Genomic DNA, 23,479 nt, shown 5'->3' on the forward strand with positions numbered 1-23,479 from the left:
CGTCGCCCTCCCCCCGATGCTCTGGCCGCCGGGGAGAGCGGAGCCCTGGCCGGGCTCTCCGCCCTCCTCCTGGGGCTCTGGCCGCCAGCGGAGCCCCGGCCGGGCTCTCCGCCCTTCCCCCCGGTGCTCTGGCCGCCGGGGAGAGCGGAGCCCCGGCCGGGCTCTCCGCCCTCCTCCCAGCGCTCTGGCCGCCGGGGAGAGCGGAGCCCCGGCCGGGCTGTCCGCCCTTCTCCCGGGGCTCCGGCCGCCAGCGGAGCCACGGCGGGCTCGCCGCCCTCCCCCCGGCGCTCTGGCCGGTTGGGGAGAGCGGCCTGCGGCCAGGCTCGGCGCCCTCCCCTGCTGCACTGTGGGGGGGCGGCGGGAGGCTTTTTTGCCTTGGGCGGCAAAAAAGCCAGAGCCGGCCCTGTGACCAGGACATGCTCACATGGCTTGAACATATCTGGAGGGCAAGACACTAGAAACCCAGCCACTAATGAGAGCTGATTAACTCTTCTCTGGGACTCACATCACGAGTATGTTTTTCAGCACTAGGTCGTTATCAAGCAGCAGGAATCATGTCTGAATCACGGCCTGCAATGGTGCATTGATAATAAGGAGCTGAGAAGCAGTTGTTTATTGTAGAGGTGCATCACAGTACATGCCCCTCCAATAGTACCGTCCTGTTTTTCTCTTCCCTTAGTATTCTAGAGACACAGCCAGGCAGTGCAGCCAAGTATGCAGATTATAAACCTTTAGAAAGTGTGTCTGCATCTAAAATCATTAATTTTGCTGCACCTGCTTCCTATCTCTCTTTTCCTTTCACTCTCATCTTATTGATCCCTTTTAATTCTAGTAGGAGGCCGCTTTGCAATGCTATGTGTGTGCAGGTGATAGACGGTGTCTGAATTATGTCACATCTGACCCTGGTTAGTTCAAGGATGCTGTTTATCTCTCGGTGGCAGGTCAAGCTAAATGGAAACGCTGCAGTAGTTCTGGCAGCTGAATTCTCACCCTGGTGACAGGTAGTGCATTTATTAATTCCGGCCTGGTGTTGATGAATAATCATTGAACTGAAACTGATTAGCAGGCAAGTGAGGAATTCTCTCTGAAATACACAAATACTCTAGTCGGCGCTGACAGTTGCAAAGAGTCTTGGCTTCTTATAAATAAACCCCATTTCCTGTCCCCATCTTCGTTATGCTAAGAATGGGATGCAGCCAACCCAACCTCTGGATGTTCCTAGTTAAAACCGACACGCTAAATGAGTTTTGTGCAGATTGATTTCCTGCTGTTTGCCGTTCCAGGTTCCCAGGGGATTTTCATTTACAAGTTTCCCTTCCTGGGTTTTTTCTTCCATCGGGTGCCCACACTGGCTTATTGTAAGGGCTCAGGTTTCAGCTGTGTGCTCCAGTTTGCTGGAGGTCTCGTCACATCATTTTGAGCTCGATTGAGCAAAATACTGAAGCACCCGTGTTATTCCAAGCACCGTCTTTTTTTTCTGAGTTTGTACAGCACCTAGCGCAACAGGGTCCTGGTTCAGGACTGAGCTACAGCAATAAATAATAATAATAAAAGTGCCTTGCTGAATTGGGGCTTTAAGCAGTAATTTAAATGGGGTTAATAACTTTGCCAAAGGATCCGTACAGCATAAGTGGGTTCTTTCTGGTCTATAACATCCAGGGGTTCTTATGTTATGTTTCTAGTTTTTGTGTGCAGTTTCTTTGAGAGCAGATATTTCCCAACAGTCGCACAACTATGTTGTTTTTCAAATTGTGCCTTTACAACCTTTCTGTCCTATTAACACAGGCTCTGCAAGGCTGTCTTTGAAAAGCTACCCTGCATCCGAAGTTTAGATCTGTTGTCTCAGAACTGCAGTGAATAGTGCTGCCCGGTTACTGCTACGGGCTTGATTGGATTGCTAGACATTTTCCGTAGTCTAAATCTGATTCTGCCCCCAAGTGGAAAGTTATAAAGAGTGATTTGTATTACCCTACTACGAGACAGAGGTGACGTGACAGATGGAAATGCAGAACTGGGCAGCTAAGGTTATAGAAGACATTGTCTGGGTCAGAATATTGAAAATCCCGCAATCTCTTAAAGTGCAGATCCGCTCTGAAAAGTAGCTGCAAAAACGGCATCATCGTGTTCCATGTTTATTGCCATTCAATGACTTCTAAATCAAATCGACGTGGCTCACAAGCAACAGATGGGGTTTCAGTCCGCTGGCGCTTCAAATCCAGCCTGGAATTTGAAAGTTAAGTTTCTCACATCACCGTCAATAAAAATGTTGCGGTTGGATTGCTAATGCATGAGCTGGAAAAGGGTCCTGTTCATTATCCCACACCTGTGCTTGCTCTGCAAGGCTAAAAGAAGGAAAAAGGGAGCAAAAAGATCTGACTCTAACTACCTAGCTGGCTGAGGTAGAAGGGGACATTTTTACATAGTAACTTTTCAGAGTAGAACCAAGTTTCACGCATAGCTGTTTCTCTTGTTGTCTGCAACTGGGGAAAGCTGGTCCCCCAGTACTGAGATGGTCTGCCACAGACCCTGCCATTTCTTTACTCAGGATGAATCAGTTTCCAGGGAATGGACATTAGAGGTCCTCATCATATGCTATTTAAGTGATCAGTTCCGTTGTTGCATTGTGTATGTTTTAGTTGGTGATATCTTACACTATAAGGAGATAGATTGATTTACTCTAGAGCTCTTATGAGGAGCAATTCTGTACTGGCACAGGAATCAGCTGGATGACCTGTTATTTTACGACACACTTTTCCATCGCTAATTTCTATGATTTGTGAAATATTGTATATTGCATTAATACAATGCATAGATCATGCTGATGCAAATTGCTAGCCACTCACTGTAACATTATATACATCTAACTTTATATATAAACACTCAATAGATAACTGGAATTCCATTGTGCAGCTGTAGTGATAAATTGCAAGTCAGTGGAGTTTTTCTATTTTATGTAACCCATGCAGCTGGGATTTTTGTACATGACTTCAGTACTTGCATTCAGAAAGGTCGCAGTTTTGAGTGGCAAAGTCTGATCAGACTGCAGAATTGAGACCTGGAGATTTCTTTTGGATCTAGTTGCTAGTGAAAAGCAAATGAGATTTAAAAAAAAAAATCTTTTTGTTTTAATAGCTTAAGATCCTTTTAAAGTCTTGAGGAAGAGATTCAGGTTTTCTGGGTGCAATGAACACATTCACATCAAAGCCACAAGGGCACTGCTACAAGATCTTCATATTATAGTGGCGCTCATTATTCATTCACCAAAGGTACAGAACAAGAAGAGAAAAGGGATAAAACAACAAAAAGCCTAGATGGCTGGTTCTTACCTATACTTGATTCTTTCCTTGCTAGTGCTGGGTAAATTTCATCCCAGATCTTCCTTCTCCTGGATTGGGATTGACAGACAGCTCCTGTAGCATCCTCTTGGCGTCTCTGTCTGTCAGAGGCTCCTCTCCAGCTGTGGCTGCACCCTCAACCCCTCTCTCACCACGTCCTTCCTAGGCCGGGATCTTGAAGGATTCAGTATGCCCTTTGAGCCTAGGTTTGGGCCTGGAAAAAATAAACCTTGCTAGGGCATTCCCCAGTTAATAGATTCCCCATTGTTTACTCAAGGACCCTTGGTATTCTCTCGGGTGGTACCTTATTTTTGCCATTGGTTTGTTTCCCCCACCCCAGTCTCCTTTGATTTAACGTCTTGCAGTCAGGCAGGATGATGTCAAGCAGTTAAAGTGAGGTGCCCCTGATGTTCTTTAAAAATAATGCAAATAACTGTCATTCTCAACACCCAGGATCAGGGGAATGATGGCTCTCGAGGGAGGTGGGGTCTGAGATGCTCTTTTTCTTCCCTCTTCCCCCCATATGTCTGTGCAAAGATTTTGGGGCACCACGTGCTTCTGGAGAGGTTTGAGCTCCTCTCCCTGACTTCCTGAGTGAGCCAGCATCTGTGGAAGCCCTGCCTCTTGGCGGGGTCTGAGCTCCTCTCCTTACTCCCCCCACACGTGAGCTGGGATCTGAGGGGACCCTGCCCCTCAAGGGAACTCTGAGCCCTGCTCTCTATCCCCCTTTGTGAGCTGGGATCTGTGGGGCCCTACCCTTCTGGGGGGGGTCTGAACCCCTCTCCCTGAACCCTAATTTATGCCAACATCTTCAGGGCCCTGTCCCTTGGGGTGAGGAGGAGAAGGGATCTGAGTCCCTTTTCCATGTTCCCCATGTGTCAGCCAGGATCTGAGGTGTGAGCACAGATCTGCCGATCTGGGGGAAGTCAGGTTTTCAGAGGTCCGAGTGTTGCAATATTTGACATTCTGGAAGAGCACAAGATACCATTGGGCCACCTACTCTGCATTAACAATGTTTTTTGTCAGCGAATAACCCTTGGCATCGGACTTGCAAAACGTCAGACAAACACCTTCCCTTCTCTGCTGTCGTAAACCAGCAAGCCAGGATGGTGCAAAACTGGCAAGGGTACTTCTTTTCCAAGCAGACTTTCCATGGAAAAGCACCAATCTACTGATTTCCCTGGTACTGAGCGGAGTGCCTCTGTAAAGATGGGACTGGGGATTTGATATCAAATGAGGAGTTATTTGTGAGTTTGAAGAAATGACCTTGGTTCTAAAATGTTTTAAAATCATCTTCTGCTCCCCACAATGGAGATTATCCACAGTCAGGCTCAAAAGACACAATTCTTAGGCAAGTGGTTATAATAATTTGTGCCTGGATTTATGCAAACATATGTAAATTTATTTAAATCCGTGCTATTTTATCTTTTTTTGTTAGAGGATGTTGGAAGGTATGAATTTGTACCCTAGAACACAAAGACTGTCTTGGGATCTGATCTGTTCTGTTCTTTGGTATCTGAAAATCTATTTGACAATACCGTTGATGTCCTGTATAGATTCAACTGTGCCAGTAGATGGGCAGTAATAGAGGCTTTCAGGGAGGTTGATGTTTCTCCATTGTTACAAAGGGAAAATGGGTCATCTGGTTAGACTGCATCATTTGAATTGGGTCTGAAGTAATGAAAGGCATTTGATGAACTGGAATTGTCAATGGACAATCGCACTGTGCCTAGCTGGCCTCATTTCTTTGTTCTGAGAAGATGTCAGGGAGTCAACTGACCAGGTTTTCTATTCAGAGTGTGGCAAAGGCTTTGACAAAGTACCACATAAATACTTGATTCTTAAACTGGTCAGCCTGGAACTGGAGCACAGGTGTAAAAATTGACCAGCAAATGGACCAAAGAAAAAGGTCATTATTCCAGATGCCCTAGCACTGTAGGCAAGGACACCAGTGGGGGCTTGGGGATGGCGTTGGTGCTAAATTCCCTCCATACCCTAATATGCGTGAAAGAAATTGCAGCTGTTAATGAAATCCAGGTGATTCTGAGCTGCAGGATGTTTGTTCTTGCCATAATCGCACGTTGGGAGCCCCATGGATACAGCAACGAATGGCTGCTGAAAAACATTCATTACTCACAGGTGCAAAATCTGTGCGAATGCAAGACCAATCTGTGAATGACAAAATTCTGCAGCGGATCCTTTGTGCAGTGGAGCTGGTCTGAACAAGGGAGAGTCTGTATTGTTTCACTGCTTGTTTCATTTCTGGTCAGAGGAAAGAGTGTAACCATCCTCCCAAGGGTCTGTGGGCCATGGAGGTGTTTGGCTGCTCCCAGAAGTTGCCCCCACCTGTTTCTGTTAAGGGCGTATTTTTCTCATTGATGGTAATTCATATGAAGAGCTCATTAGTCTTGCTCAGTGTTACCTTCCCTTGGTCAGACTCGAATTAGGACATCCTGAGGACGTTCTTCCAAGGGACGCTTAGCTGGTCTGTCTTCTGTCATCCTAACTACATATGCTGCCCCCTGGAGACATTGGGATTGAACTACACTGAGGGTATGTCTACACTACGAAATTAGGTCGATTTTATAGAAGTCGATTTTTAGAAATCAATTTTATACAGTTGATTGCGTATGTCCCCACTAAGCCCATTAAGTCGGCAGAGTGCATCCTCACTACCGTGGCTAGCATCAACTTACAGAGCAGTGCACTGTGTGTAGCTATCCCACAGTTCCCGCAGTCTCCGCTGCCCATTGGAATTCTGGGTTAACCTCCCAATGCCTGATGGGGCAAAAACATTGTCACAGGTGGGTTTGGGTGCATGTTGACCTAACGCGGCTAAATTCAACCTAACCCCATAGTGTAGACCAGGGCTGACTCTACTTGGCTCTCTATAGCCTCCTGCAGTTCACTGCTAGATCTTCTCCACCCATCATTCTCCCAAAAGTTGGTCTCAACACTTGATTTTTGAAGGTACTTCGCTGCTATTTCTTTCTTCTTAGTAAGTGCCTAGTCTCACGTCCCTATAAAACAATACATCTGACAATGGTCCTGTATCTCGGAAGCTTGGTCTTTTTCAGTAACTGTTCAGAGCTACACATTCTCTGCAGAGAAAAGAACTTTCCCTCTCTCTAACCGTTCATTAACTTCCTCCCTCACCTAACTGTTGTTGGGAATTAATGCTCCTTGGTATTTAAACGGACTTGTCCATATATATGGTTATCGAGGCTAGCAACCTCTGTCCCCTCTTACAGTAATAACTACACACTCTCCAGTGACTGAGCTCATGCCTATGTCATTGTTTCAGGGGCAATGCCTGCTTGTGCTAACCCTCCAAGAAGGACACCACGAGGTCACACAACACGGCTCTGGTCAAATGAGTGCCCGTATCCCAGGCTTGGTGCAGCTGCCCTAACGATGGTTTCAATGCTGACGCAGTCAAGGCTCAGGTGTGCGTGTCATTGTCTGCACACAGTTAAAACCCCTGAGCCCGGAACGTAGCATTGGTGCAGCTGCCTTGTTGCGAAAATATGGATATTGGTGTTCCGTGCCCCTTGGATAAGGACTCCAGGGCCATGCAGTTGAAAAGCCAGTGAGATTACAAAGGGCTGGTTGCTTGTGTTAACATTTTAAGTCGATAAGTTTTGTCCTCCCTTGTCACTGGTGGTTTGATCTCATTGCACTCTTATTCTGTGTTGGGGGGGGAGTAATGTGTTTTAGTGTTGAAGGATCCAGAGGTTCTTATTGCAAAATCTGTAGCTATTTTAATAGCTAACGGTCTCCAGGGCAGGAAAAGACAATGGCATCAACATGCCCATTCTTGCGTGAGGCAGAATCAACGTGTCCTGCTGCAGTGTGAATGAACATTTCAACACCCGGCAGCATCAGGAACCTAAATACATATTTATAGATCCACATATTCACAATGCACGTTCCCTCCAGCTCTCCCCAGAACCGCTATAACCTCCTCTTCCATCCCAACCGATTTTAAACTGCTCTGCAGCCTGTGTGTAAGAGAGGTCTCTTTGATCCCTGAAATGCAGCCGGGCTGGAAATCCGGCAGCAATGCCACTTACCAGACAGAAGGGAATGCCACGGCAAGCTGTCTGGTTCCTATGCAAATGAAACGTGGTGGAATCAGAAGCAATGGAAGCCCCATTGACATACAGGGAGATGGGGAGCCCACAGGAAAGGAAAGACAGCACAAGGCCATCCTGCCTCTTGAAACAAAGTCATTGCACTTTGGAAAATATAAGCGAGGGGAGAACCCATTTTTGGCATCCATCACTAGAGAGACACGTGAGCTCTTGCAAGCTGAGGAAGATGGGTCCCTCAACCCAAGGGGGGTCTAAGTCTCTTGGAACTGATTATAGGTGAGAAACATGCATAGGCAAAGCTCATACCTTAAACTTTAGACTTTTCGATGCAGTTCTGGTTTGGTTGTAACCCTTTCTAACGTTTACTTAGCGTCCCTTCACCTATGTCCTCTTGTTAATGCCCTCTTGTTTTATTTTTTACTCTAAACCAGCTCAGTGCTGTGTTTAAACGGAAGGTGAATTTACTCCAGTGAAGTTAATAAGCTGTGATGATAAGGAACAAACACCCTTACTATTTCTCTGAACAATCTAGGAGAGGACTGGACACTTCAGCGCACATGGTTTTGGGACAATCTGGGGCTGGAAGTTTCTTGGAGTCACCCTTATGGTTGTAATGAAGGCTGGTGGAAGCTAGAGTTGGTGGGACTGGGGGGCTGTAGACCATGGGCTCTCTAGCACATAGACACTCAGGGTGTGACCTGCATGCTGGTGGAGTGGTTGGGAACATCCCAGGTGGCAGCAAGGTCTGGTGAGGCCCTCAGGGTTACAGGGTAGGCAGTGACACAACCCCTCATGAGTCTGCGTTGCCCCCCGAAACCCACCGACCTAAATTAAATGACAGAGCTGGGTGAGTGTGACTTTCTGATCTTGCTCACATTTTCTTTTGCAAATTAAAATAACTTGTCTCCCCGGTACCTCTTGAAAAGAAGCCAGACTTATTGTTAGTGTCCACTGGGTCATTAGGTATATCTGCCCTTGGAGAAACGAAGCACAGAGTTAGCTAGTGCGGCTGTGACTCTAAGTAGCGCCCTTGAGAGCAGAATGTCTAATAGAACAAAGCAGTGCTCTTAATAGCTTCTATTGCCATGTTGTTCTCCCATCCTTTTGTTATCCCTTCGAGGTAATTAGTGCTGGAGGGGACTCGTATAGAGTGTAACCAATTTGCTTAATGTATGTGTCAGCCCTCATCTCAAATATTTTGATCCTGACCATTAGAGTTTATCCAATTGCAACCAGAATATTAGCACGGTATTTCTTTTTAAATACCCACTCAACCAGTGCTAAACTGCCATGATAGCTATATAGGTGATTTATGTCGGCCATAAGGACCCTCCATAAGTACTCACCAGTCAAATAAATGCTTGCACCAATATGAGATTACGGTGAGTGACTGATTGCCAGAATATGAAGGAAATGGTAATGCCTCTTATTCAATTGAATGTATTAGTCTTTGTGTATTTGTGCTGTTGGAGCTGAAATGGTCTTGAAGGAGAGAACATGTGGGTCTGAATTCTCACACAGAGAGACACCTGTAATTCTGTGTTTATTGTAACTTTAAAAGAGCATCTCTGATATGTTCATGGCTTAAAAACACAAAAGTTAGATACAAACATGAAAGACCCCATGGGAGGTCACAGCGTAACACTACTTAAAATCAAGAACCTTAACACACTAGAATCAAAAACAGAGAGAGACAAAGCAGGCTGCTCTGTAAGGCAGCAGGCACTACTCAACTCCACCTTTTTCTAGCCGGTCTCTTTGTAAACTGAGTGCTGTTAGATCCAGATCACATGCTTCCCTACAGAGCCTCCTAGTCTGCAAGTAGAACCAGAAAACCCTGTGAGAATTTTAAGTGATAGCATGTTTTTCAATACACCACAATATCCAGTCTTGTCCAGCTCCAAGGAAACCTGAATGAAGTGAGACGCTTATTATTAGCAGCACTATATATTATATAGCTGCTTGACTGGAGTGCTTGATTAATGTGCAGTTGGGACCCTGTGCATTTCTAGTTTATAGGAAGAACAATATTAATGGCCACATAAGTCTGTCTTAGCCTCAGGCATTATCTGAGACCTCGATGAGTTCTTATTTAAACACAGCATATTCGTATAAAGCCTGAGATGACGTCCCTATGTTTCCCAAATAGTCATATGGCATCTGTGCCCAAAGCGGTGTGCGCATGCATCGAATAGATTCTGACAAAACATCTCTCAGTCTTGCCTGCCAGAGTTGCTTGACATGCCCCAATGGGATAATTCAGCCGTGGAGGCCGAAAGTAAAACCTCGCCTTTAAACGCATCTCTGGCAACTTTACAGTTTTACTACCCAGAACTCGAGTTTCATCGCTTCTGCTATCTCCAGATTAAACCTGACATTCCGAAAGATGGAAAACATTTTGCTTGGCAGAGATTCCTTGGCAGAGAAACCAGGGCTCCAGGTTTAACATAATACAAAGATCAAAGGGAAACCAATAGCGACATTTGTTGGGGAAAAAGATTTCAAGGTATTTCATTTGTGTGCATCGTTCCTAGCCGGTGTGTATTAAGATGTACCAACTGCAGTGCCTAACATCCATCAGTGCTTTTTGTCCCGAGCAAGGCCGGGTCTGTAACTTTGCATTATTGTCTTTCAAGTTGGACACCCAAAATCTCTTTTGACTATTTAGGCCAGAGTTTAACTGGCATTTCTGTGGCCTTTTACACCGAGTGCCCCAGAGTTTGCTGTGCCATCCCCTCCCATGAATAATTGTGGAAAATTAAGGTTAATCCTACCGCCTCTCTGCAACAGGGCCCACGCAGGGGGTGGGGTGAGTGGTACTCGACCCCTGCCAACGTCCTGGGATCTGCAGGATTTGCCTGCCAGGGACACCGCTGAGAGCTAGAACCTCTGTGCTGCTCTGCGACACTGCTGGCTCGCTGACACGTCACGCTGCTGCCATTAGCCGATCTCTTCGGCCTGGGCCCTGTCCCCTTCCCACGCCCGGCGGTGCAGAGCGGGAGGGGTGGCTGAATAGGTGGCTGTCACTCAGAGTTTGCCGTGGGTTGATGCTGCACAAAGCAGCTTGCCCTTGGAACCATCCGCCTCCTCCAGAAGCGTGACCGCCCGAACGGACATCGTGTGCTTGCGGAGGTGTCCGCAGGCTTGGGGGAAGATGCTTGTTTGGCTCCGCTGCTCCCTTTCCAGCCCGTGGGCCAAATTTGCACCAGTTTCCTACAGCTACAATGTGATAAAAAACGAATTCTCAGAGCCCAGGTCAGCTGACTCGGGCTCGCGGGGCTCAGGGCGTGGGGCTAAAAATAGCAGCATCGGTATTTGGGCTCAGACTGGAGCCTGGGCTCGGACATCCTCCCCCATCGTGGGGTCTACACTCCCATTTTATAGCCCCGCAGCCCGAGCCAGACGCCAGCCCTGGCCATGCTGCAGGTCTTCTACCACAATGTAGATGTACCCTCAGGAATGTATACTGCCGCCCATCGCTGCAGCATCTCCATCCCATCCATGCTAAACCAACAGTAAAGTCCTTAGTGATTTTACAGAGTCTCTGTCCCTTCTTCCTTTTCAGGGTCAAAACTCTGCTCGGGGGTAAGGTTTTTGTTTTGTTTCTCCCTTGCGCATCTAAAACTGGGGGATGTTCTGGTCTTCTATGCCAGTTTGGTGCCTGTATAGTGATCTGTAAGCCCAGAGAGATAGCACACCATGCTGGCAAGAAATGCTCATCTCTTTAGGATGCTCATCTCTCGCTGCCATTTAAGAATTCATAAACCTGTTTATTGTAGGTATCAGCGGGGATTTGCTGTTCATAGCTGCTGTTGTGTTTTAAATAATGCACCATCATCTCCTGCTAGACTGTGTGAACAAATGGATCCCGTAATCTTGTGACAGGTTTGTATAGTGCTAAGTGGACTGTGCCTTTCTTAGCACTTTGACTGAAATAACAAAAGGACTCAATGCTACCATCTGCTCTGTGGATACTTATGGAGAGGTCTTGGAGCCATGAGAACATGTTGATTTGTGATTTCTGCTATTACCAACAATGCAGAAACACAGCCCTATTTCTTGCTGAACTTCTCTTCTTCCTTATCCGTGATGTCATATGGATCGTCACTCATCCCCCATCAGTTCTGGTCTCCTCCTTTGGCTCCTTCAGCTTCTTCTGAACATGTCTTAATGGCAGAGAAACCTCTGCCTGTGTCCCTTTGACCGAGACCTTGAATGGGGGTTGAGACTCCATAAACACTTTATTAGAGCTAGTCAGAAAATGAGAATTTTTTTGTCATGGAAAATTTCCACAAAAACAAACCAAAAAAATAGTTTCCATCTCAATTTCCCACTGAAAAAAATGACTTTTTGGCAAAAGATTGAAAGCCAAAATATTTTGATTTGGAAATTCTGCCAAGGTGCCTCATAGGAGTTTTAGTTCCAGTTCCTCATGTTCCAATCTCCTTTATAGACCAGACTCCCTGGCCAGACTACATCTCCCATGATACACCACAGTCTCCATTCATGGTGGGTGGAGGTAGTTGCATCATGGGAGTACCTAGCTATTATGCATCATGGGACATGTAGTTCAGCTGGGGAGCCTAGCCCATAGAGGAGAACAGACACAAGAGGAAACTGAACTACAGCTCCCATGGGGCACCACGGTGAGCTATCCAAATGGACATATTTCAGTTTGGGGATGCTTTGCTTTTTACAAAATAGTCATCTGTGGGAGCAGGCACTTTTAGCAAAAAAAAGGTTTTGGTGAAAACCAATTTTCCTTTGAAAAAACAGTGTTGATGGGAAATTTTTTACCTTTCACTACCTCTCCATAGAGCCCAACAGCTTTGGGCCCGTCTCTGGGAAATCACTCGACCAACAATCCACTAATCAAATAATTGAGTTTAAAAAGATTTATTAAAAAAGTCAGAAAAAGCTCACATTAAAATAAAAATAAACAATTTTGCACAAGATACCTCGTCGGACAAGGCAGGCATCTGTAGCTTAGCTAGAGAGGATAGACAATCTTATATCCCGTGAAATCAATCCATTGCCTGACTTCCTTTGCCATGCCAACACAAGATAGCATCGCCCCTGCCTGGTAGAGAGCTTTCTCCTTTTCATCACCCACCCAGCGGGTCTTTTAGGCCTTTCAGCTAGCTCATTTCCACGGTGCTAGAGGCCATTATCGTATCATCTGGAGGAAACTAACTGATCTCAGTTCCCCATGCAGTGTTTCTCTATCCATCATTCCGCTAGCATCATCTCCTCTAGAGTTCTGAAAGGTTTCCACATTTTCCTGTCTCCAGTCTTACCCCCAAAACTTCCTTTGGAAAGTAGCTACGTACAATAGATGTCTGCCAGTCTTTGCATCCCTCCCTCCTAGGGAAGATGGTTGGTAGACATGGTAATTCACCCTCTTTTAAATGGATAATATCTTTATCCGGCAGATAACGTTTTGTCTTCTAGGTGGACTCCATTCCACATTTTCTGTCTGGTTTTAAAAAATAATTTACAGACTTCTGCTTTTACTGTAATTTTTCTCTATACTAAAACCATAATTGATTGTCAGGCAACCTCTCTGTCCCATATAGACTTGTTATAAACAGTAAAGTACCTTTTATTCTATTATTCTGATCAGGTTTAATCATGTCTTGAATATGAATCTGGTTTGGCATATTGGTTTGGTTTGACATTCAGCAGAGTCTATATCTGTCTCTCTAGCCACTAGAAATAATTGCGTTTTGAGTTATAAATTGCAGCAGCTTGGAGACATCTATAACCTGCATTTTAATTTCACCAAACACACATTTTTTTTCCCTCTAGACACTAGGTAAGAAGGGTCATTGTGTTACTTAAATACCATTTCCCAAATTTAAAGCATGTTCGTCTTTGGACTTTAACATGGATTTTCAGATGAGCTGTCAGAAGTGATCCATCACTGAAAAATCTGGCATTTTATAGATGTTTTTCAAGGTAGGTGTTTGTCGTTTCCCTGGTCTGCGCTTGTCTTTTGTTGTTGTTGTTTGTTTAAAGTTAAAAGTACCGCTGCCACACTCAGGAAAATGTTAACAAAAACATACCCCTTTTCTCCTAAAAACCCCGTCAAACACACCCAGATTAAATCATCTCCTTTAAGGTTCCGTGTGCTCTAACGTTGCTCAGCATAATGTCGGCGTGTAACGAACCCAGTATGAGGAGGAGAGATTCCTCCAAACCATCGTTCAGAAGACAGACAGGAAATGCGGGAAGAGTGCAGCTCTGTTCCATGTGGAGTTATTCGAGGGTATATAGATTTTAGTGTGCTTGGATTTGGCAATGGTTCTTTAACTGCTATTATAAATTAAGGTGGATCGCCTCTTGGACGGTTTGTAGGGAAGTGATGACCCGCTGGCTAAGGCTGTGGATACAGACTCAAGCTCCGTGTTCTGTTCTGTTCAGGTTCCTGTGCTGCCCTCACGGCTGTAGTATCTGAATGCTTTCCAGTAAGTGATGCGACTGACCTCAGTCACGTATGGTCCATTCTCTCCCGCAGCCTCTGCCCGGGGGAGGATCGTGTGTGCAGTGCAGTGATTTGTTTTGGTAGAGTTTTACTCTATGCCCACACTGCTCTGTGTGTCTGTTAGTGAAGGCGATTGGAAGAAGCGCCCCGTGCACTCAGAGAGGAGGATGGGGAAGTCTGGAATGGTCCTTAACTCCTGTGGGAGTTATTCGACACTCTCAGACTGGCCCGCCGCTTGATTTCATCCGAGCCGCCGCAAGTCTCCTCGCTGCGGGCCGGAAGCCCCAAGCCTCAGCACCCACCCCCGGGGCTGGAGCAGTGAGCGTCTGGCTTGTCCTGCTGCGGAGGGAAGCTGGGGTTGTCAGGCCATTAAAAGTCCAGTCGGCTCCATGCAGCTCCTGGAAACAACCAGCATGTCCCTGCAGCCCCTAGGCGCAGGGGCGATCAGGGGAGCTCCACGCACTGCCCCCGCCCCCCAGTGCTGGCTCTGCAGCTCCCATTGGCCGGGAACTACAGCCAATGGGATCTGCGAGGGTGGTGCCTGTGGGCGTGAGCAGTGCGCACCGCACAGAGCTCCCTGGCCCTCCACCTAGGGGCTGGACATGGCAGCTGCTTCTGGGAGCAGCGCGGAGCCAGGGCAGGCAGGGAGCCTGCCTTAGCCCTGCTGTGCTGCCAACCAGGAGCCGCATGAGGTAAGCGCCACCCAGCCGGAGCCCACACCCCGAACCCTCTGCCCCAGCTTGGGACCCCTTCCCACAACCTAACTCCCTCCCAGGCCCCCATGCGCTCCCCAACCCCCCACCCCATGTTGGAATCTCCTCCAGCACCCTAACTCCCTCCCAGACCCCGCACCCCCACCCGCGTGTAACCCCCCTGACCCAGCCCTGAGTCCCCTCCCGCACCCAAACTCCCTCCCAAAGCCGCACCACAAACCTCCTCCCGCACCCCAACCCCCTGCCCCAGACCTGAGCCCTCTCCTGTACCCCAAACCCCTCATCTCCAGCTCAACCCCAGCAAGAGGCCTCCCCCTCCCACACCCCAACCTCCTACCCCAGCCCAGAGCCCCCCTCCCTCACCCTAAACCCCTCATTTCTGGCCCTATCCCAGAGCCTAGGGGAAGCCCCGAGCCTCCACGTCCACTATGGGGCTGTGTGTGGTCCAGGACTGATTTTTTCTGTGGGTCAGTGGCCCCTGATCAAAAAAAGGTTCCCCGCCCCTGTTTTAGACCTGCATGGCCGGTCTCAGGGCTTCCCACCCCAAGTCATATTCAAGCAAGGTCTGAGGGTTGTTTAGCCCATTTGCCAAACAAGCCTCACTTCTCCAGGCCCTGCTGGACCAGCGTGAAGCACTGTCATGGAAGCAGGATAGTGGAGTTTCTTCCTCAGCAGAGGACATGGTGCTGTCAGCGTAGGGAGTTCCTCCTGGAGACCCCAAAGAGCTAATACCGACCACCACAAAGACCCACAGTTGTTCCACTCTAGGTGACGACATTAACTGATGTGCTGGCTCGCAGGGCTCACAGCACGGCCAACCTCTGTGTTAATTGTTGTTGGCACATTAGAGTCGAACATAAACTTGACGTGTGTGTTTTTAAGGACAGGGGCGGCAGTAGGAGGGGATGTGCTCTCTGTAGGGCCTGCGGATCCGTGAGAGCGCTGGCATGTATTCTCTGAGTGGCGGGAGGGCAAGGGTGTATTATGTGAATGGGCTTGTAGGGAGGTGGGGAGTGTGGTCCTACTCTGGGGACATGAGGTGAGGTCAGATTCTCTGGTTGGTGGATAGGGAGGTAGGGGGCAGGGTCATATTCTTTGGTTAGTGCATAATGAGGTAGGGGTGGGGTTGTATTCTCTAGTTGGTGCATAGGGAGGTAGGGGGCGGGGTCATATTCTCTGATTGGTGCATAATGAGGTAGAGGTGGGGTTGTATTATCTGGTTGGTGCATAGGGAGGTGGTGGGTGGGGTCATATTCTCTGATTGGTGCATGATGAGGTAGAGGTGGGGTTGTATTATCTGGTTGGTGCAAAGGGAGGTAGTGAGCGGGGTTGTATCCTCTGGTCAGTGCACAGGGTGGTAGAGGGCGGGGCCAGTGCGTAGCAAGATGCGGTGGGGGCAGTGCATAAGGAAGTAGGGTGTGAAGAAGGGGGTGGGTTCATATTCTCTGGTTCGTGTACAGGGAGATAAGGGGCGGGGTTAAACTCTCTGGTTGGTGCATAGGGAGGTAGGGGGTGGGGTCATATCATCTGGTTGGTGCATAGGGAGATAAAGACCGGGGTCATATTCTCTGGTTGGAATGGTGGAGGAGCCCTCTTTTACTATCTGGCTGGATTTATTTCACTATCAGAGGCTGTTGCTCAAGTTTCTATTTTCAGTCTGATTTTTATTATTCCTCGTTTTCTGGGATCAGAGCTAAGCCTGGAGGAATATTGCCTGGGTGCCATTTCAAGTGGAGGCGTACGGACCTGTTTTGCTTTTTCTCACCTTGGACAGCCCTAGAGACCTCTGGTAGCAAAACTTTCTTGGAGAGGGAGGTGGGTTGAGAAGCTGTCTTTCCTCCATTCACGCTGGTTGAAACTCACCCCAGGTTCTGGGGACATTCCCTGCCAGTGTTTGCCCTGTGAGTATAGCATGGGATGTGGTCAGTGACTACAAAGAGTGCATCTAATGGCAGCTCGCATCCCATCCTTGGTCCTTTGAGGTGGAAAGGAGTCTTCTTCCCTGTTTCTTTTGAGACACGGTGCTTTGCTAGACCACCTGGTCTTGCACGTTTTGAACTATCTAGTTTCCCTGCCTTGAGATTTAAGTTTTCTGCCGGCTTTTGCTACTCCAGCCAGAAGCATCGACTGCCCCGTTCCTTAGGAGGGCAAAAGTCTCCGTGTCCCATCAGCCAGGATCACTGCACCTGTGCAGCATTTGTTTGTCGGCAGCTGTGGAACGGAACTCCGCACCGTTTGAGGAAGGGAAGGGGGAGTGGGGTTCTGTTTGGGGTGCAGGAAGGACTTTAACGGGGATCAGTGACTTGGTTATGGGTCTAGTTCAGCTGGACAGCTGCAGGAAACACATGGGCATGCTTGGAGATTCAGAGAGAGACATTTAGGTTAAATCGATGGTGGTGGTGTGTGTGTGTGTGTTGTGTTTGTGCAGCGTGTTATACAGGTGAAATTCTCTGTCCCACGAGGCACATTACCAGGCTATGACAAGGACTCTATCTGGCTACGTGGCGGAGTTAGATGCTGAATATGCTTATTCTTGCATGTGTGTTTAGGGCTGAGCCATTGACAACATCTGAAGCTGTGGAGCAATTCCTTCCTCCTTCCAGAGGTGTATTGGCAGGGCCTGGGCTGTGGGTAACTGTGAGAGTGTCTTATCATCCTCTGGAATGCTGTGCGGGGATCATCTGTCAGGGATAGCTGCCCAGGTCCCACCCAAAGGACTGTTCCCCATTGCTGACAGCCATTTATAGACCTTCCCTTCTGTTCCCTTTATTGCAGGGGACAGAGAGAGGGGGTTGAATTCTTCTTCCGTTTCACAGGGCAGTTAATGCTGTCGGGATGAGTATTCCCAGCAATGCAGCTCGGGACGGGTGGCGCTGCTCTGGAACCTAATGTGTAGATCCCGTGTATTATAAACACGTATTCTGGCTGGAAGTTTTACCCTTAAAATGTTCAAGCCACCAGGGGGTATGGGAAACTCCATCCCATATAAAAAACCCTAAAAAACTACCTGGCTTCACTTTGGTGCTCATTTGGTTAAAGAATTTGCAGTAAACATTGGCCTGCACCAGGGGTCAGCGTTGAGCCCCCTCTTTTGTTTGTGGTTGTCTTGGATGTGATAAAGGAGAATATACAAAGGTAACTGCCTTGAAATACCGTGTTTGCTGATGACTTAGTGATATGTACAGAAGACTGTGGGACTCCGCAAACCAACTCTGAACAGTGGCAACACAGTTTTGAGCAGGCAGGACTCAGCGTGAATGTTGGTATGACTGAGGCTATGTCAACTGAAAGAAGAGAAGCCACCATAAAGGATATCACAAGTAGAGAGCTTAGAAGAATGAATGTAAATACCTAGGATCAATGGTTGTTGACAATGGTGCCCTCCTGAGTGATGCCCCGCATTGTACCAAACCTATTGGTGCAGGTTGTGGGAGCTAACAATAAAAAATTGTCAATAAAGTTAAACGGTGGAGTGTACAAAACTGTAGAATCATAGACTATCAGGGTTGGAAGGGACCTCAGGAGGTCATCTAGTCCAACCCCCTGCTCAAAGCAGGACTAATCCCCAGACAGATTTTTGCCCCAGATCCCTAAATGGCCCCCTCAAGGATTGAACTCATAACCCTGGGTTTAGTAGACCAATGCTCAAACCACTGAGCTATCCCTCCCCCGATAACTTAACCCATTGTAATGTATGGGACAGAGACTAGTCCAGCCACAAAAAAAGAAATCAGTATCCTCTCCACCATGGGAATGAAGATGTTGAGAGGGTCAAATGGTTGGACACTCAGTGATAGCGAACCAAATGAAATTGTGAGGGGCCCAATGCAGGTTGCCCTAATTGAAGATGTGTTGAGAGAGGGTAGGCTACCAGCAGAGACCTGAGAGTTATATTGGTAGGATGACCCTTGCAATGATCATGGATGGAAGATGACCAAGGGTGAGGTCAAAGACAAATGGACTGGATATTAGCAGATCTTAAAGAGACCAATTTGCAGGACAGTCAGGTGTACAGTTATGAGTTTTGGAAGAAGAGCCCTATACAATTTGCTGCTGCTGAATAGGGAAGTGGCAAGATAGAGGGTAGGCAGAGGAATTGGGATGCGGCATGCTCAGAGGTGGAGGGGGAGGAGAGCTTGGCTGCCGGTGGGTGCAGAGAACCCACTAATTTTTTACCGTGGGTGCTCCAGCCCCGGATTACCCATGGAGTTGGCGCCTATGCCGGGCCGCAGGAAATAACTCTGCGGGCCACATGCGGCCCGTGGGCCACATGTCTGAGACCCCTGGATTAAACAAAGATGGGGGAAATCTTGAAAACTTCCTGTTAATGGAGGAAGTTGTCCTCTTGTTATTGCTGTGGCCTTAAATGATAGGATTAAAAAGTATATTACATCTTTGTGTCGCTATCGAGTGTGTTGAGACAGCAGCGCTTTAATTCTATTGTGTTCATTGGGAAAGGAGCTCTGTGTATGAACAATTCCCAGGTCTGAGATGTTTGGCTTAGCTTGAATGAATCCTTGTTGAATAAAAATCCAGTAGAAAAGTGGCTCAGGGTCAAGAAACAACTGTCATATGCAGAACCTCCAACTGTTGTATGCAAAACACTTGTCTTTGCCTTCAAAAAGAATTAGTCTAGCCTGCCAAATTCTCCACTCTCCAGCAGTAGCGTGTCTGCCTTTGAAGGTCTTTTATTTTTGAGTCATGGGCGGGGGGAGGGGGTGATGGAAAGAAACAACAAGAGGCCTCTTAAATGAAAGCACGTATTTCACAGGCAGTAGGATCGGGGGAGGCTGGCATCTAGATTCACCCGAGTCCCCTTGGAGTAAACTGGGTTCCAACATGGACATTTGTTTTCTTTTGAGCTTAGGGACGAGAGGGTCCCGCTTTAAATGTGCAGTAGTGAAAGCCCGGCAGCATCTGGCTGTGCTGCTGTGACATCTTGGATGAAACGGGACTTGCGTTATCGTTCAACGTGTACTCAAGCCCTGCAAGTATATCGGATTCTTAGAGAGCTAACACGGTGCGAGTCAGAGGAACTATTTCCAAAAACATTCATTCATTCCTTTAAAACGCTGTTTGTTCTCACCCTACTCCATTTTTTTTCCTGTAAAGAGGAACACACTTAATATACTAAATTATTAAACCAGATTAGATCTGGCTTCAGCTGTTTCCTCTGGAGCTCTGCCGCACTTACATTTGTCATGTCTCCGCAGCCGCGGTCGGGTTGGGACGAGGTGTGTTACATGGAGCTCTCTCTTTTCTCTCTCTCTCTTGAAGGTGTTTACAAAATATGGGAAATGTTACATGTTTAACTCAGGAGAAGAAGGGCGGCCCCTGCTTACCACAGTCAAAGGTGGGACGGGCAATGGATTGGAGATCATGCTGGACATACAGCAGGATGAATATTTACCAATATGGGGAGAAACAGGTAAGACCCAACATTAACTTTTTTTCCTCTCTCTATCTGAGGGCGTGCCTTGGTTGCAAACATGCTGTAGTTGTTTTGACGTGTTCCATGGGATCCCCTCCATTACCGGAAGCCGGTTCTCCTTAAACTTAAAAGTTCTTGAGCTCTGCAGGGAACTTCCAGCCTTTGCAAAAGCAGGTCAAGTTTCAAAGTTAGCTTGATCACCTCAAGCTCAAGGACACAAGCAAGTGAAGTGGTTCTTGATGAAGATGAGGCTGCCATCCTGGAAGCATTCCCCACCTGCTTGGTTGTCTCCAATCTGCTCCATGACCCCGTAGCCACAGCTACCTTTCAAAGGCAGCTCATGTGTTTGACCTCTGCAGCTGCCTGTGAATTCATGTCACCTTCCTGATGGATCCTCCAGGTGATCCCCACACTCACATTCTTTTAAAAATTCTGGGTATCATGTCACTGACTTATTGGGCTCAGCCTCACAGTGCTGTGTGATTCGAGCACTATACAAATCCAGGGCAGCACTCTCTCCAGCCTTAATTTGGTGATCTGAGATTGTAGGCTGAGACCATCCAAGAACTAAGGATCATCCCAAACCTCATCACATTCCACCACTAGAAGTGCCAGGCACATTCTTTGACCTGCTGTCTCTAACATAAACCCATAGCAACATGTATATTAAAGGCACACACACACACACTCTCTTTCTCTCTCTCTCTCAAAACAAGACACGCCACTCCACATGCTTCTCCCTCTGGGGAGAGGATGAGAGAACAAAACAGATGACAAAAGGGTAGTCATGTGGCTTAATCCACTATGGGAAGGTATCATAGAATGTTCTATGAATCATAGAATATCAGGGTTGGAAGGGACCTCAGGAGGTATCTAGTCCAACCCCCTGCTCAAAGCAGGACCAATTCCCAACTAAATCATCCCAGCCAGGGCTTTGTCAAGCTTGATCTTAAAAACCTCCAAGGAAGGAGATTCCACCACCTCCCTAGGGAAGCCATTCCAGTGCTTCACCACCATCCTAGTGAAAAAGTTTTTCCTAATATCCAACCTAAACCTCCCCCACTGCAACTTGAGACCATTACTCCTTGTTCTGTCACCTGGTACCACTGAGAACAGTCTAGATCCATCCTCTTTGTAACTCCCTTTCAGGTAGTTGAAAGCAGCTATCAAATCCCCCCTCATTCTTCTCTTCTGCAGACTAAACAATCCCAGTTCCCTCAGCCTCTCCTCGTAAGTCATGTGCTCCAGCCGCCTAATCATTTTTGATGCCCTCCTCTGGACTCTTTCCAATTTTTCCACATCCTTCTTGGAGTGTGGGGCCCAAAACTGGACACAGTACTCCAGATGAGGCCTCACCAATGTCGAATAGGAGGGAAACGATCACGTCCCTCTATCTGCTGGCAGTGCCCCTACTTATACAGCCCAAAATGCCGTTAGCCTTCTTGGCAACAAGGGCACACTGTTGACTCGTATCCAGCTTCTCATCCACTGTAACCCTTAGGTCCTTTTCTGCAGAACTGCTTCCTAGCCTTTCGGTCCCTAGTCTGTAGCAGTGAATGGGATTCTTCCGTCTTAAGTGCAGGACTCTGCACTTGTCCTTGTTGAACCTCATCAGGTTTCTTTTGGCCCAATCCTCTAATTTGTCTAGGTCATATCTAGACCTACCCACTGTATCATATTCCTACCCTCCAGCGTATCTACCCCTCCTCCCAGTACTCCTCCTTAGTACTCAGATACTAAGGTGATGAGCGTGGTATAAAAACCTATATAGAAACACAGCCAATTTGAAAGCTAGTTCTGAAGAGTAAATCTGCTGACTTTAGCATCTCTTCTTCCTAGATGCTTCTTCCTTCACCTGCGCAGTGGATATAGATCAGCATGTGTTATGCTGTATATTTTAACGAGGAAGGGTCTCCGTAATTAGAGTCTGAGTTTACACTTGGTGCAGAGTAGGGCGACCAGACAGCAAGTGTGAAAAATCGGGACAGGGGGTGGAGGGCTAATAGGAGCCTATATGAGAAAAAGGCCCCCAAATCTGGTCACCCTAGTGCAGAGGGTGTTTGAAATGTGTTTGAACAATTGGTTTCTTTTCCAACTCCTTCCAAAGTTATAATGTCATGGTTCTTTTCCCCCAGCAGTTGTTTGTTATACCTACCACAGAGCATTTCCATGCGCTTCTCAGATTGCAGTGCAGTGTTGGATTAACGGGTGGGGGGTGCTGAATCTGATTCCAGGATTCCCGTTAAGTTATCCCCAGCAGTTCCTATTGTAACAACCACCATCAAAGACCTGTTAACCTTTTGTTAAACACACAGAAGGAAGAGAAGTGATTTCAGCATTTGAAACTTAAAAAGTTAAGGCAGCTTTTGATGTAAACAGTTTCCCTTGTTCAGGCTAGTCTTCCAGACTCTTTTAAGAGACAAGACGTGCATCTCAGTCTTTACATGGTATTAAAAGACAGTGTGAACTGTTGGTGGGGGAACAAGACAGAGTCATTTTATATGATCACTTTGAGGTTGTTGGCATTAAAGTCCCACCCTGTTTCTTTCAAAGACAAAACAAAACGGATGTAGACACAAAAGAAAATGGAAAGAAAAATGTGACTTCTGTCTCTAATGCTTTGTCACTTACAGGCAAAGTACAGGCAGAGCTCACAGCTCTATTAGCCATGTCGAGATTTTGGCCATTTGGGCTAAAAGCATTCTTTAGAGCTTTCTTTCTTTTCTTTTCTTTTTTCTTTTTCATGACAGCGGTGTTAGAAAAGATGGGTTTACCTTGGCTGGCTATGCCGGGCTCTTATTAGACAGAAGGCAGAAAAAGGATCGGAAAGATGAGGAACAAGGGTTGATCGAAGGAATGTAATGTTTCCGTCCTAGGTGTTGTTCACAATCCCGCTCAACCCAGTGAGGTTATGATGGGAGCTGGTGCATTGTCTCTGCCCCAGAATTCATTCGGGATGAGGATAATGGAGGTGGCAGGGGATGGCAGCAGTAGCCATGTTGGTGAAGCTCATTATTTTTCCAGCTGTTCAGTCCACAAGCTGAGTTTGAGCAAGTTGCCAAGTGACACCACACACACACGCCATGTCCAGAAAGGGACAGCAGCCTTATCCTATTAACATTACCTACTGGAAACTCAGATCGAGTTATTCCACAACTGTTGCCAACTCTTGTGGTTTTATTGAGAGTCTCCCAATGTTTGGTGTGTTTGTTAAAGCCCCACCTCCTGGAATCCTGGGATTAGGTGAGAATCCAAAATTTCATTTTTAAAAAAGTAAGTTTCTAGCCTTTCTGGTTGCAGAGAAAAGCTTGAAAATGTGACCCAAGTGTGATCTAAAGGCTCCGAAAACAAATACAACTCACCCCAAATGTATTAGTTTTTAAAAAGTAATGATTTTTTTGAGGCCCAACTCATGACGTTTG

At 47.1% G+C, this 23,479-nt stretch overlaps 1 protein-coding gene across 4 annotated transcripts in view; it reads left to right on the plus strand.

The window, feature by feature from the left end:
* Positions 1-23,479, plus strand: part of LOC101944360 (acid-sensing ion channel 2-like) — a 329,276-nt gene that overhangs the window by 113,440 nt on the left and 192,357 nt on the right. For 3 of the 4 annotated variants that reach the window (XM_065577324.1, XM_065577327.1, XM_065577323.1), the window contains exon 2: positions 19,904-20,054. The exons of the other annotated variant lie outside the window; for it this stretch is intronic. In XM_065577324.1, coding sequence (XP_065433396.1) covers positions 19,904-20,054 — 151 coding nt within the window. The remainder of the gene's footprint in view (positions 1-19,903; positions 20,055-23,479) is intronic. 4 annotated transcript variants of the gene reach the window in all.

The sequence above is a fragment of the Chrysemys picta genome, chromosome 24 (assembly GCF_011386835.1).
Source record: "Chrysemys picta bellii isolate R12L10 chromosome 24, ASM1138683v2, whole genome shotgun sequence".
NCBI classification, from domain to species: domain Eukaryota; kingdom Metazoa; phylum Chordata; order Testudines; family Emydidae; genus Chrysemys; species Chrysemys picta.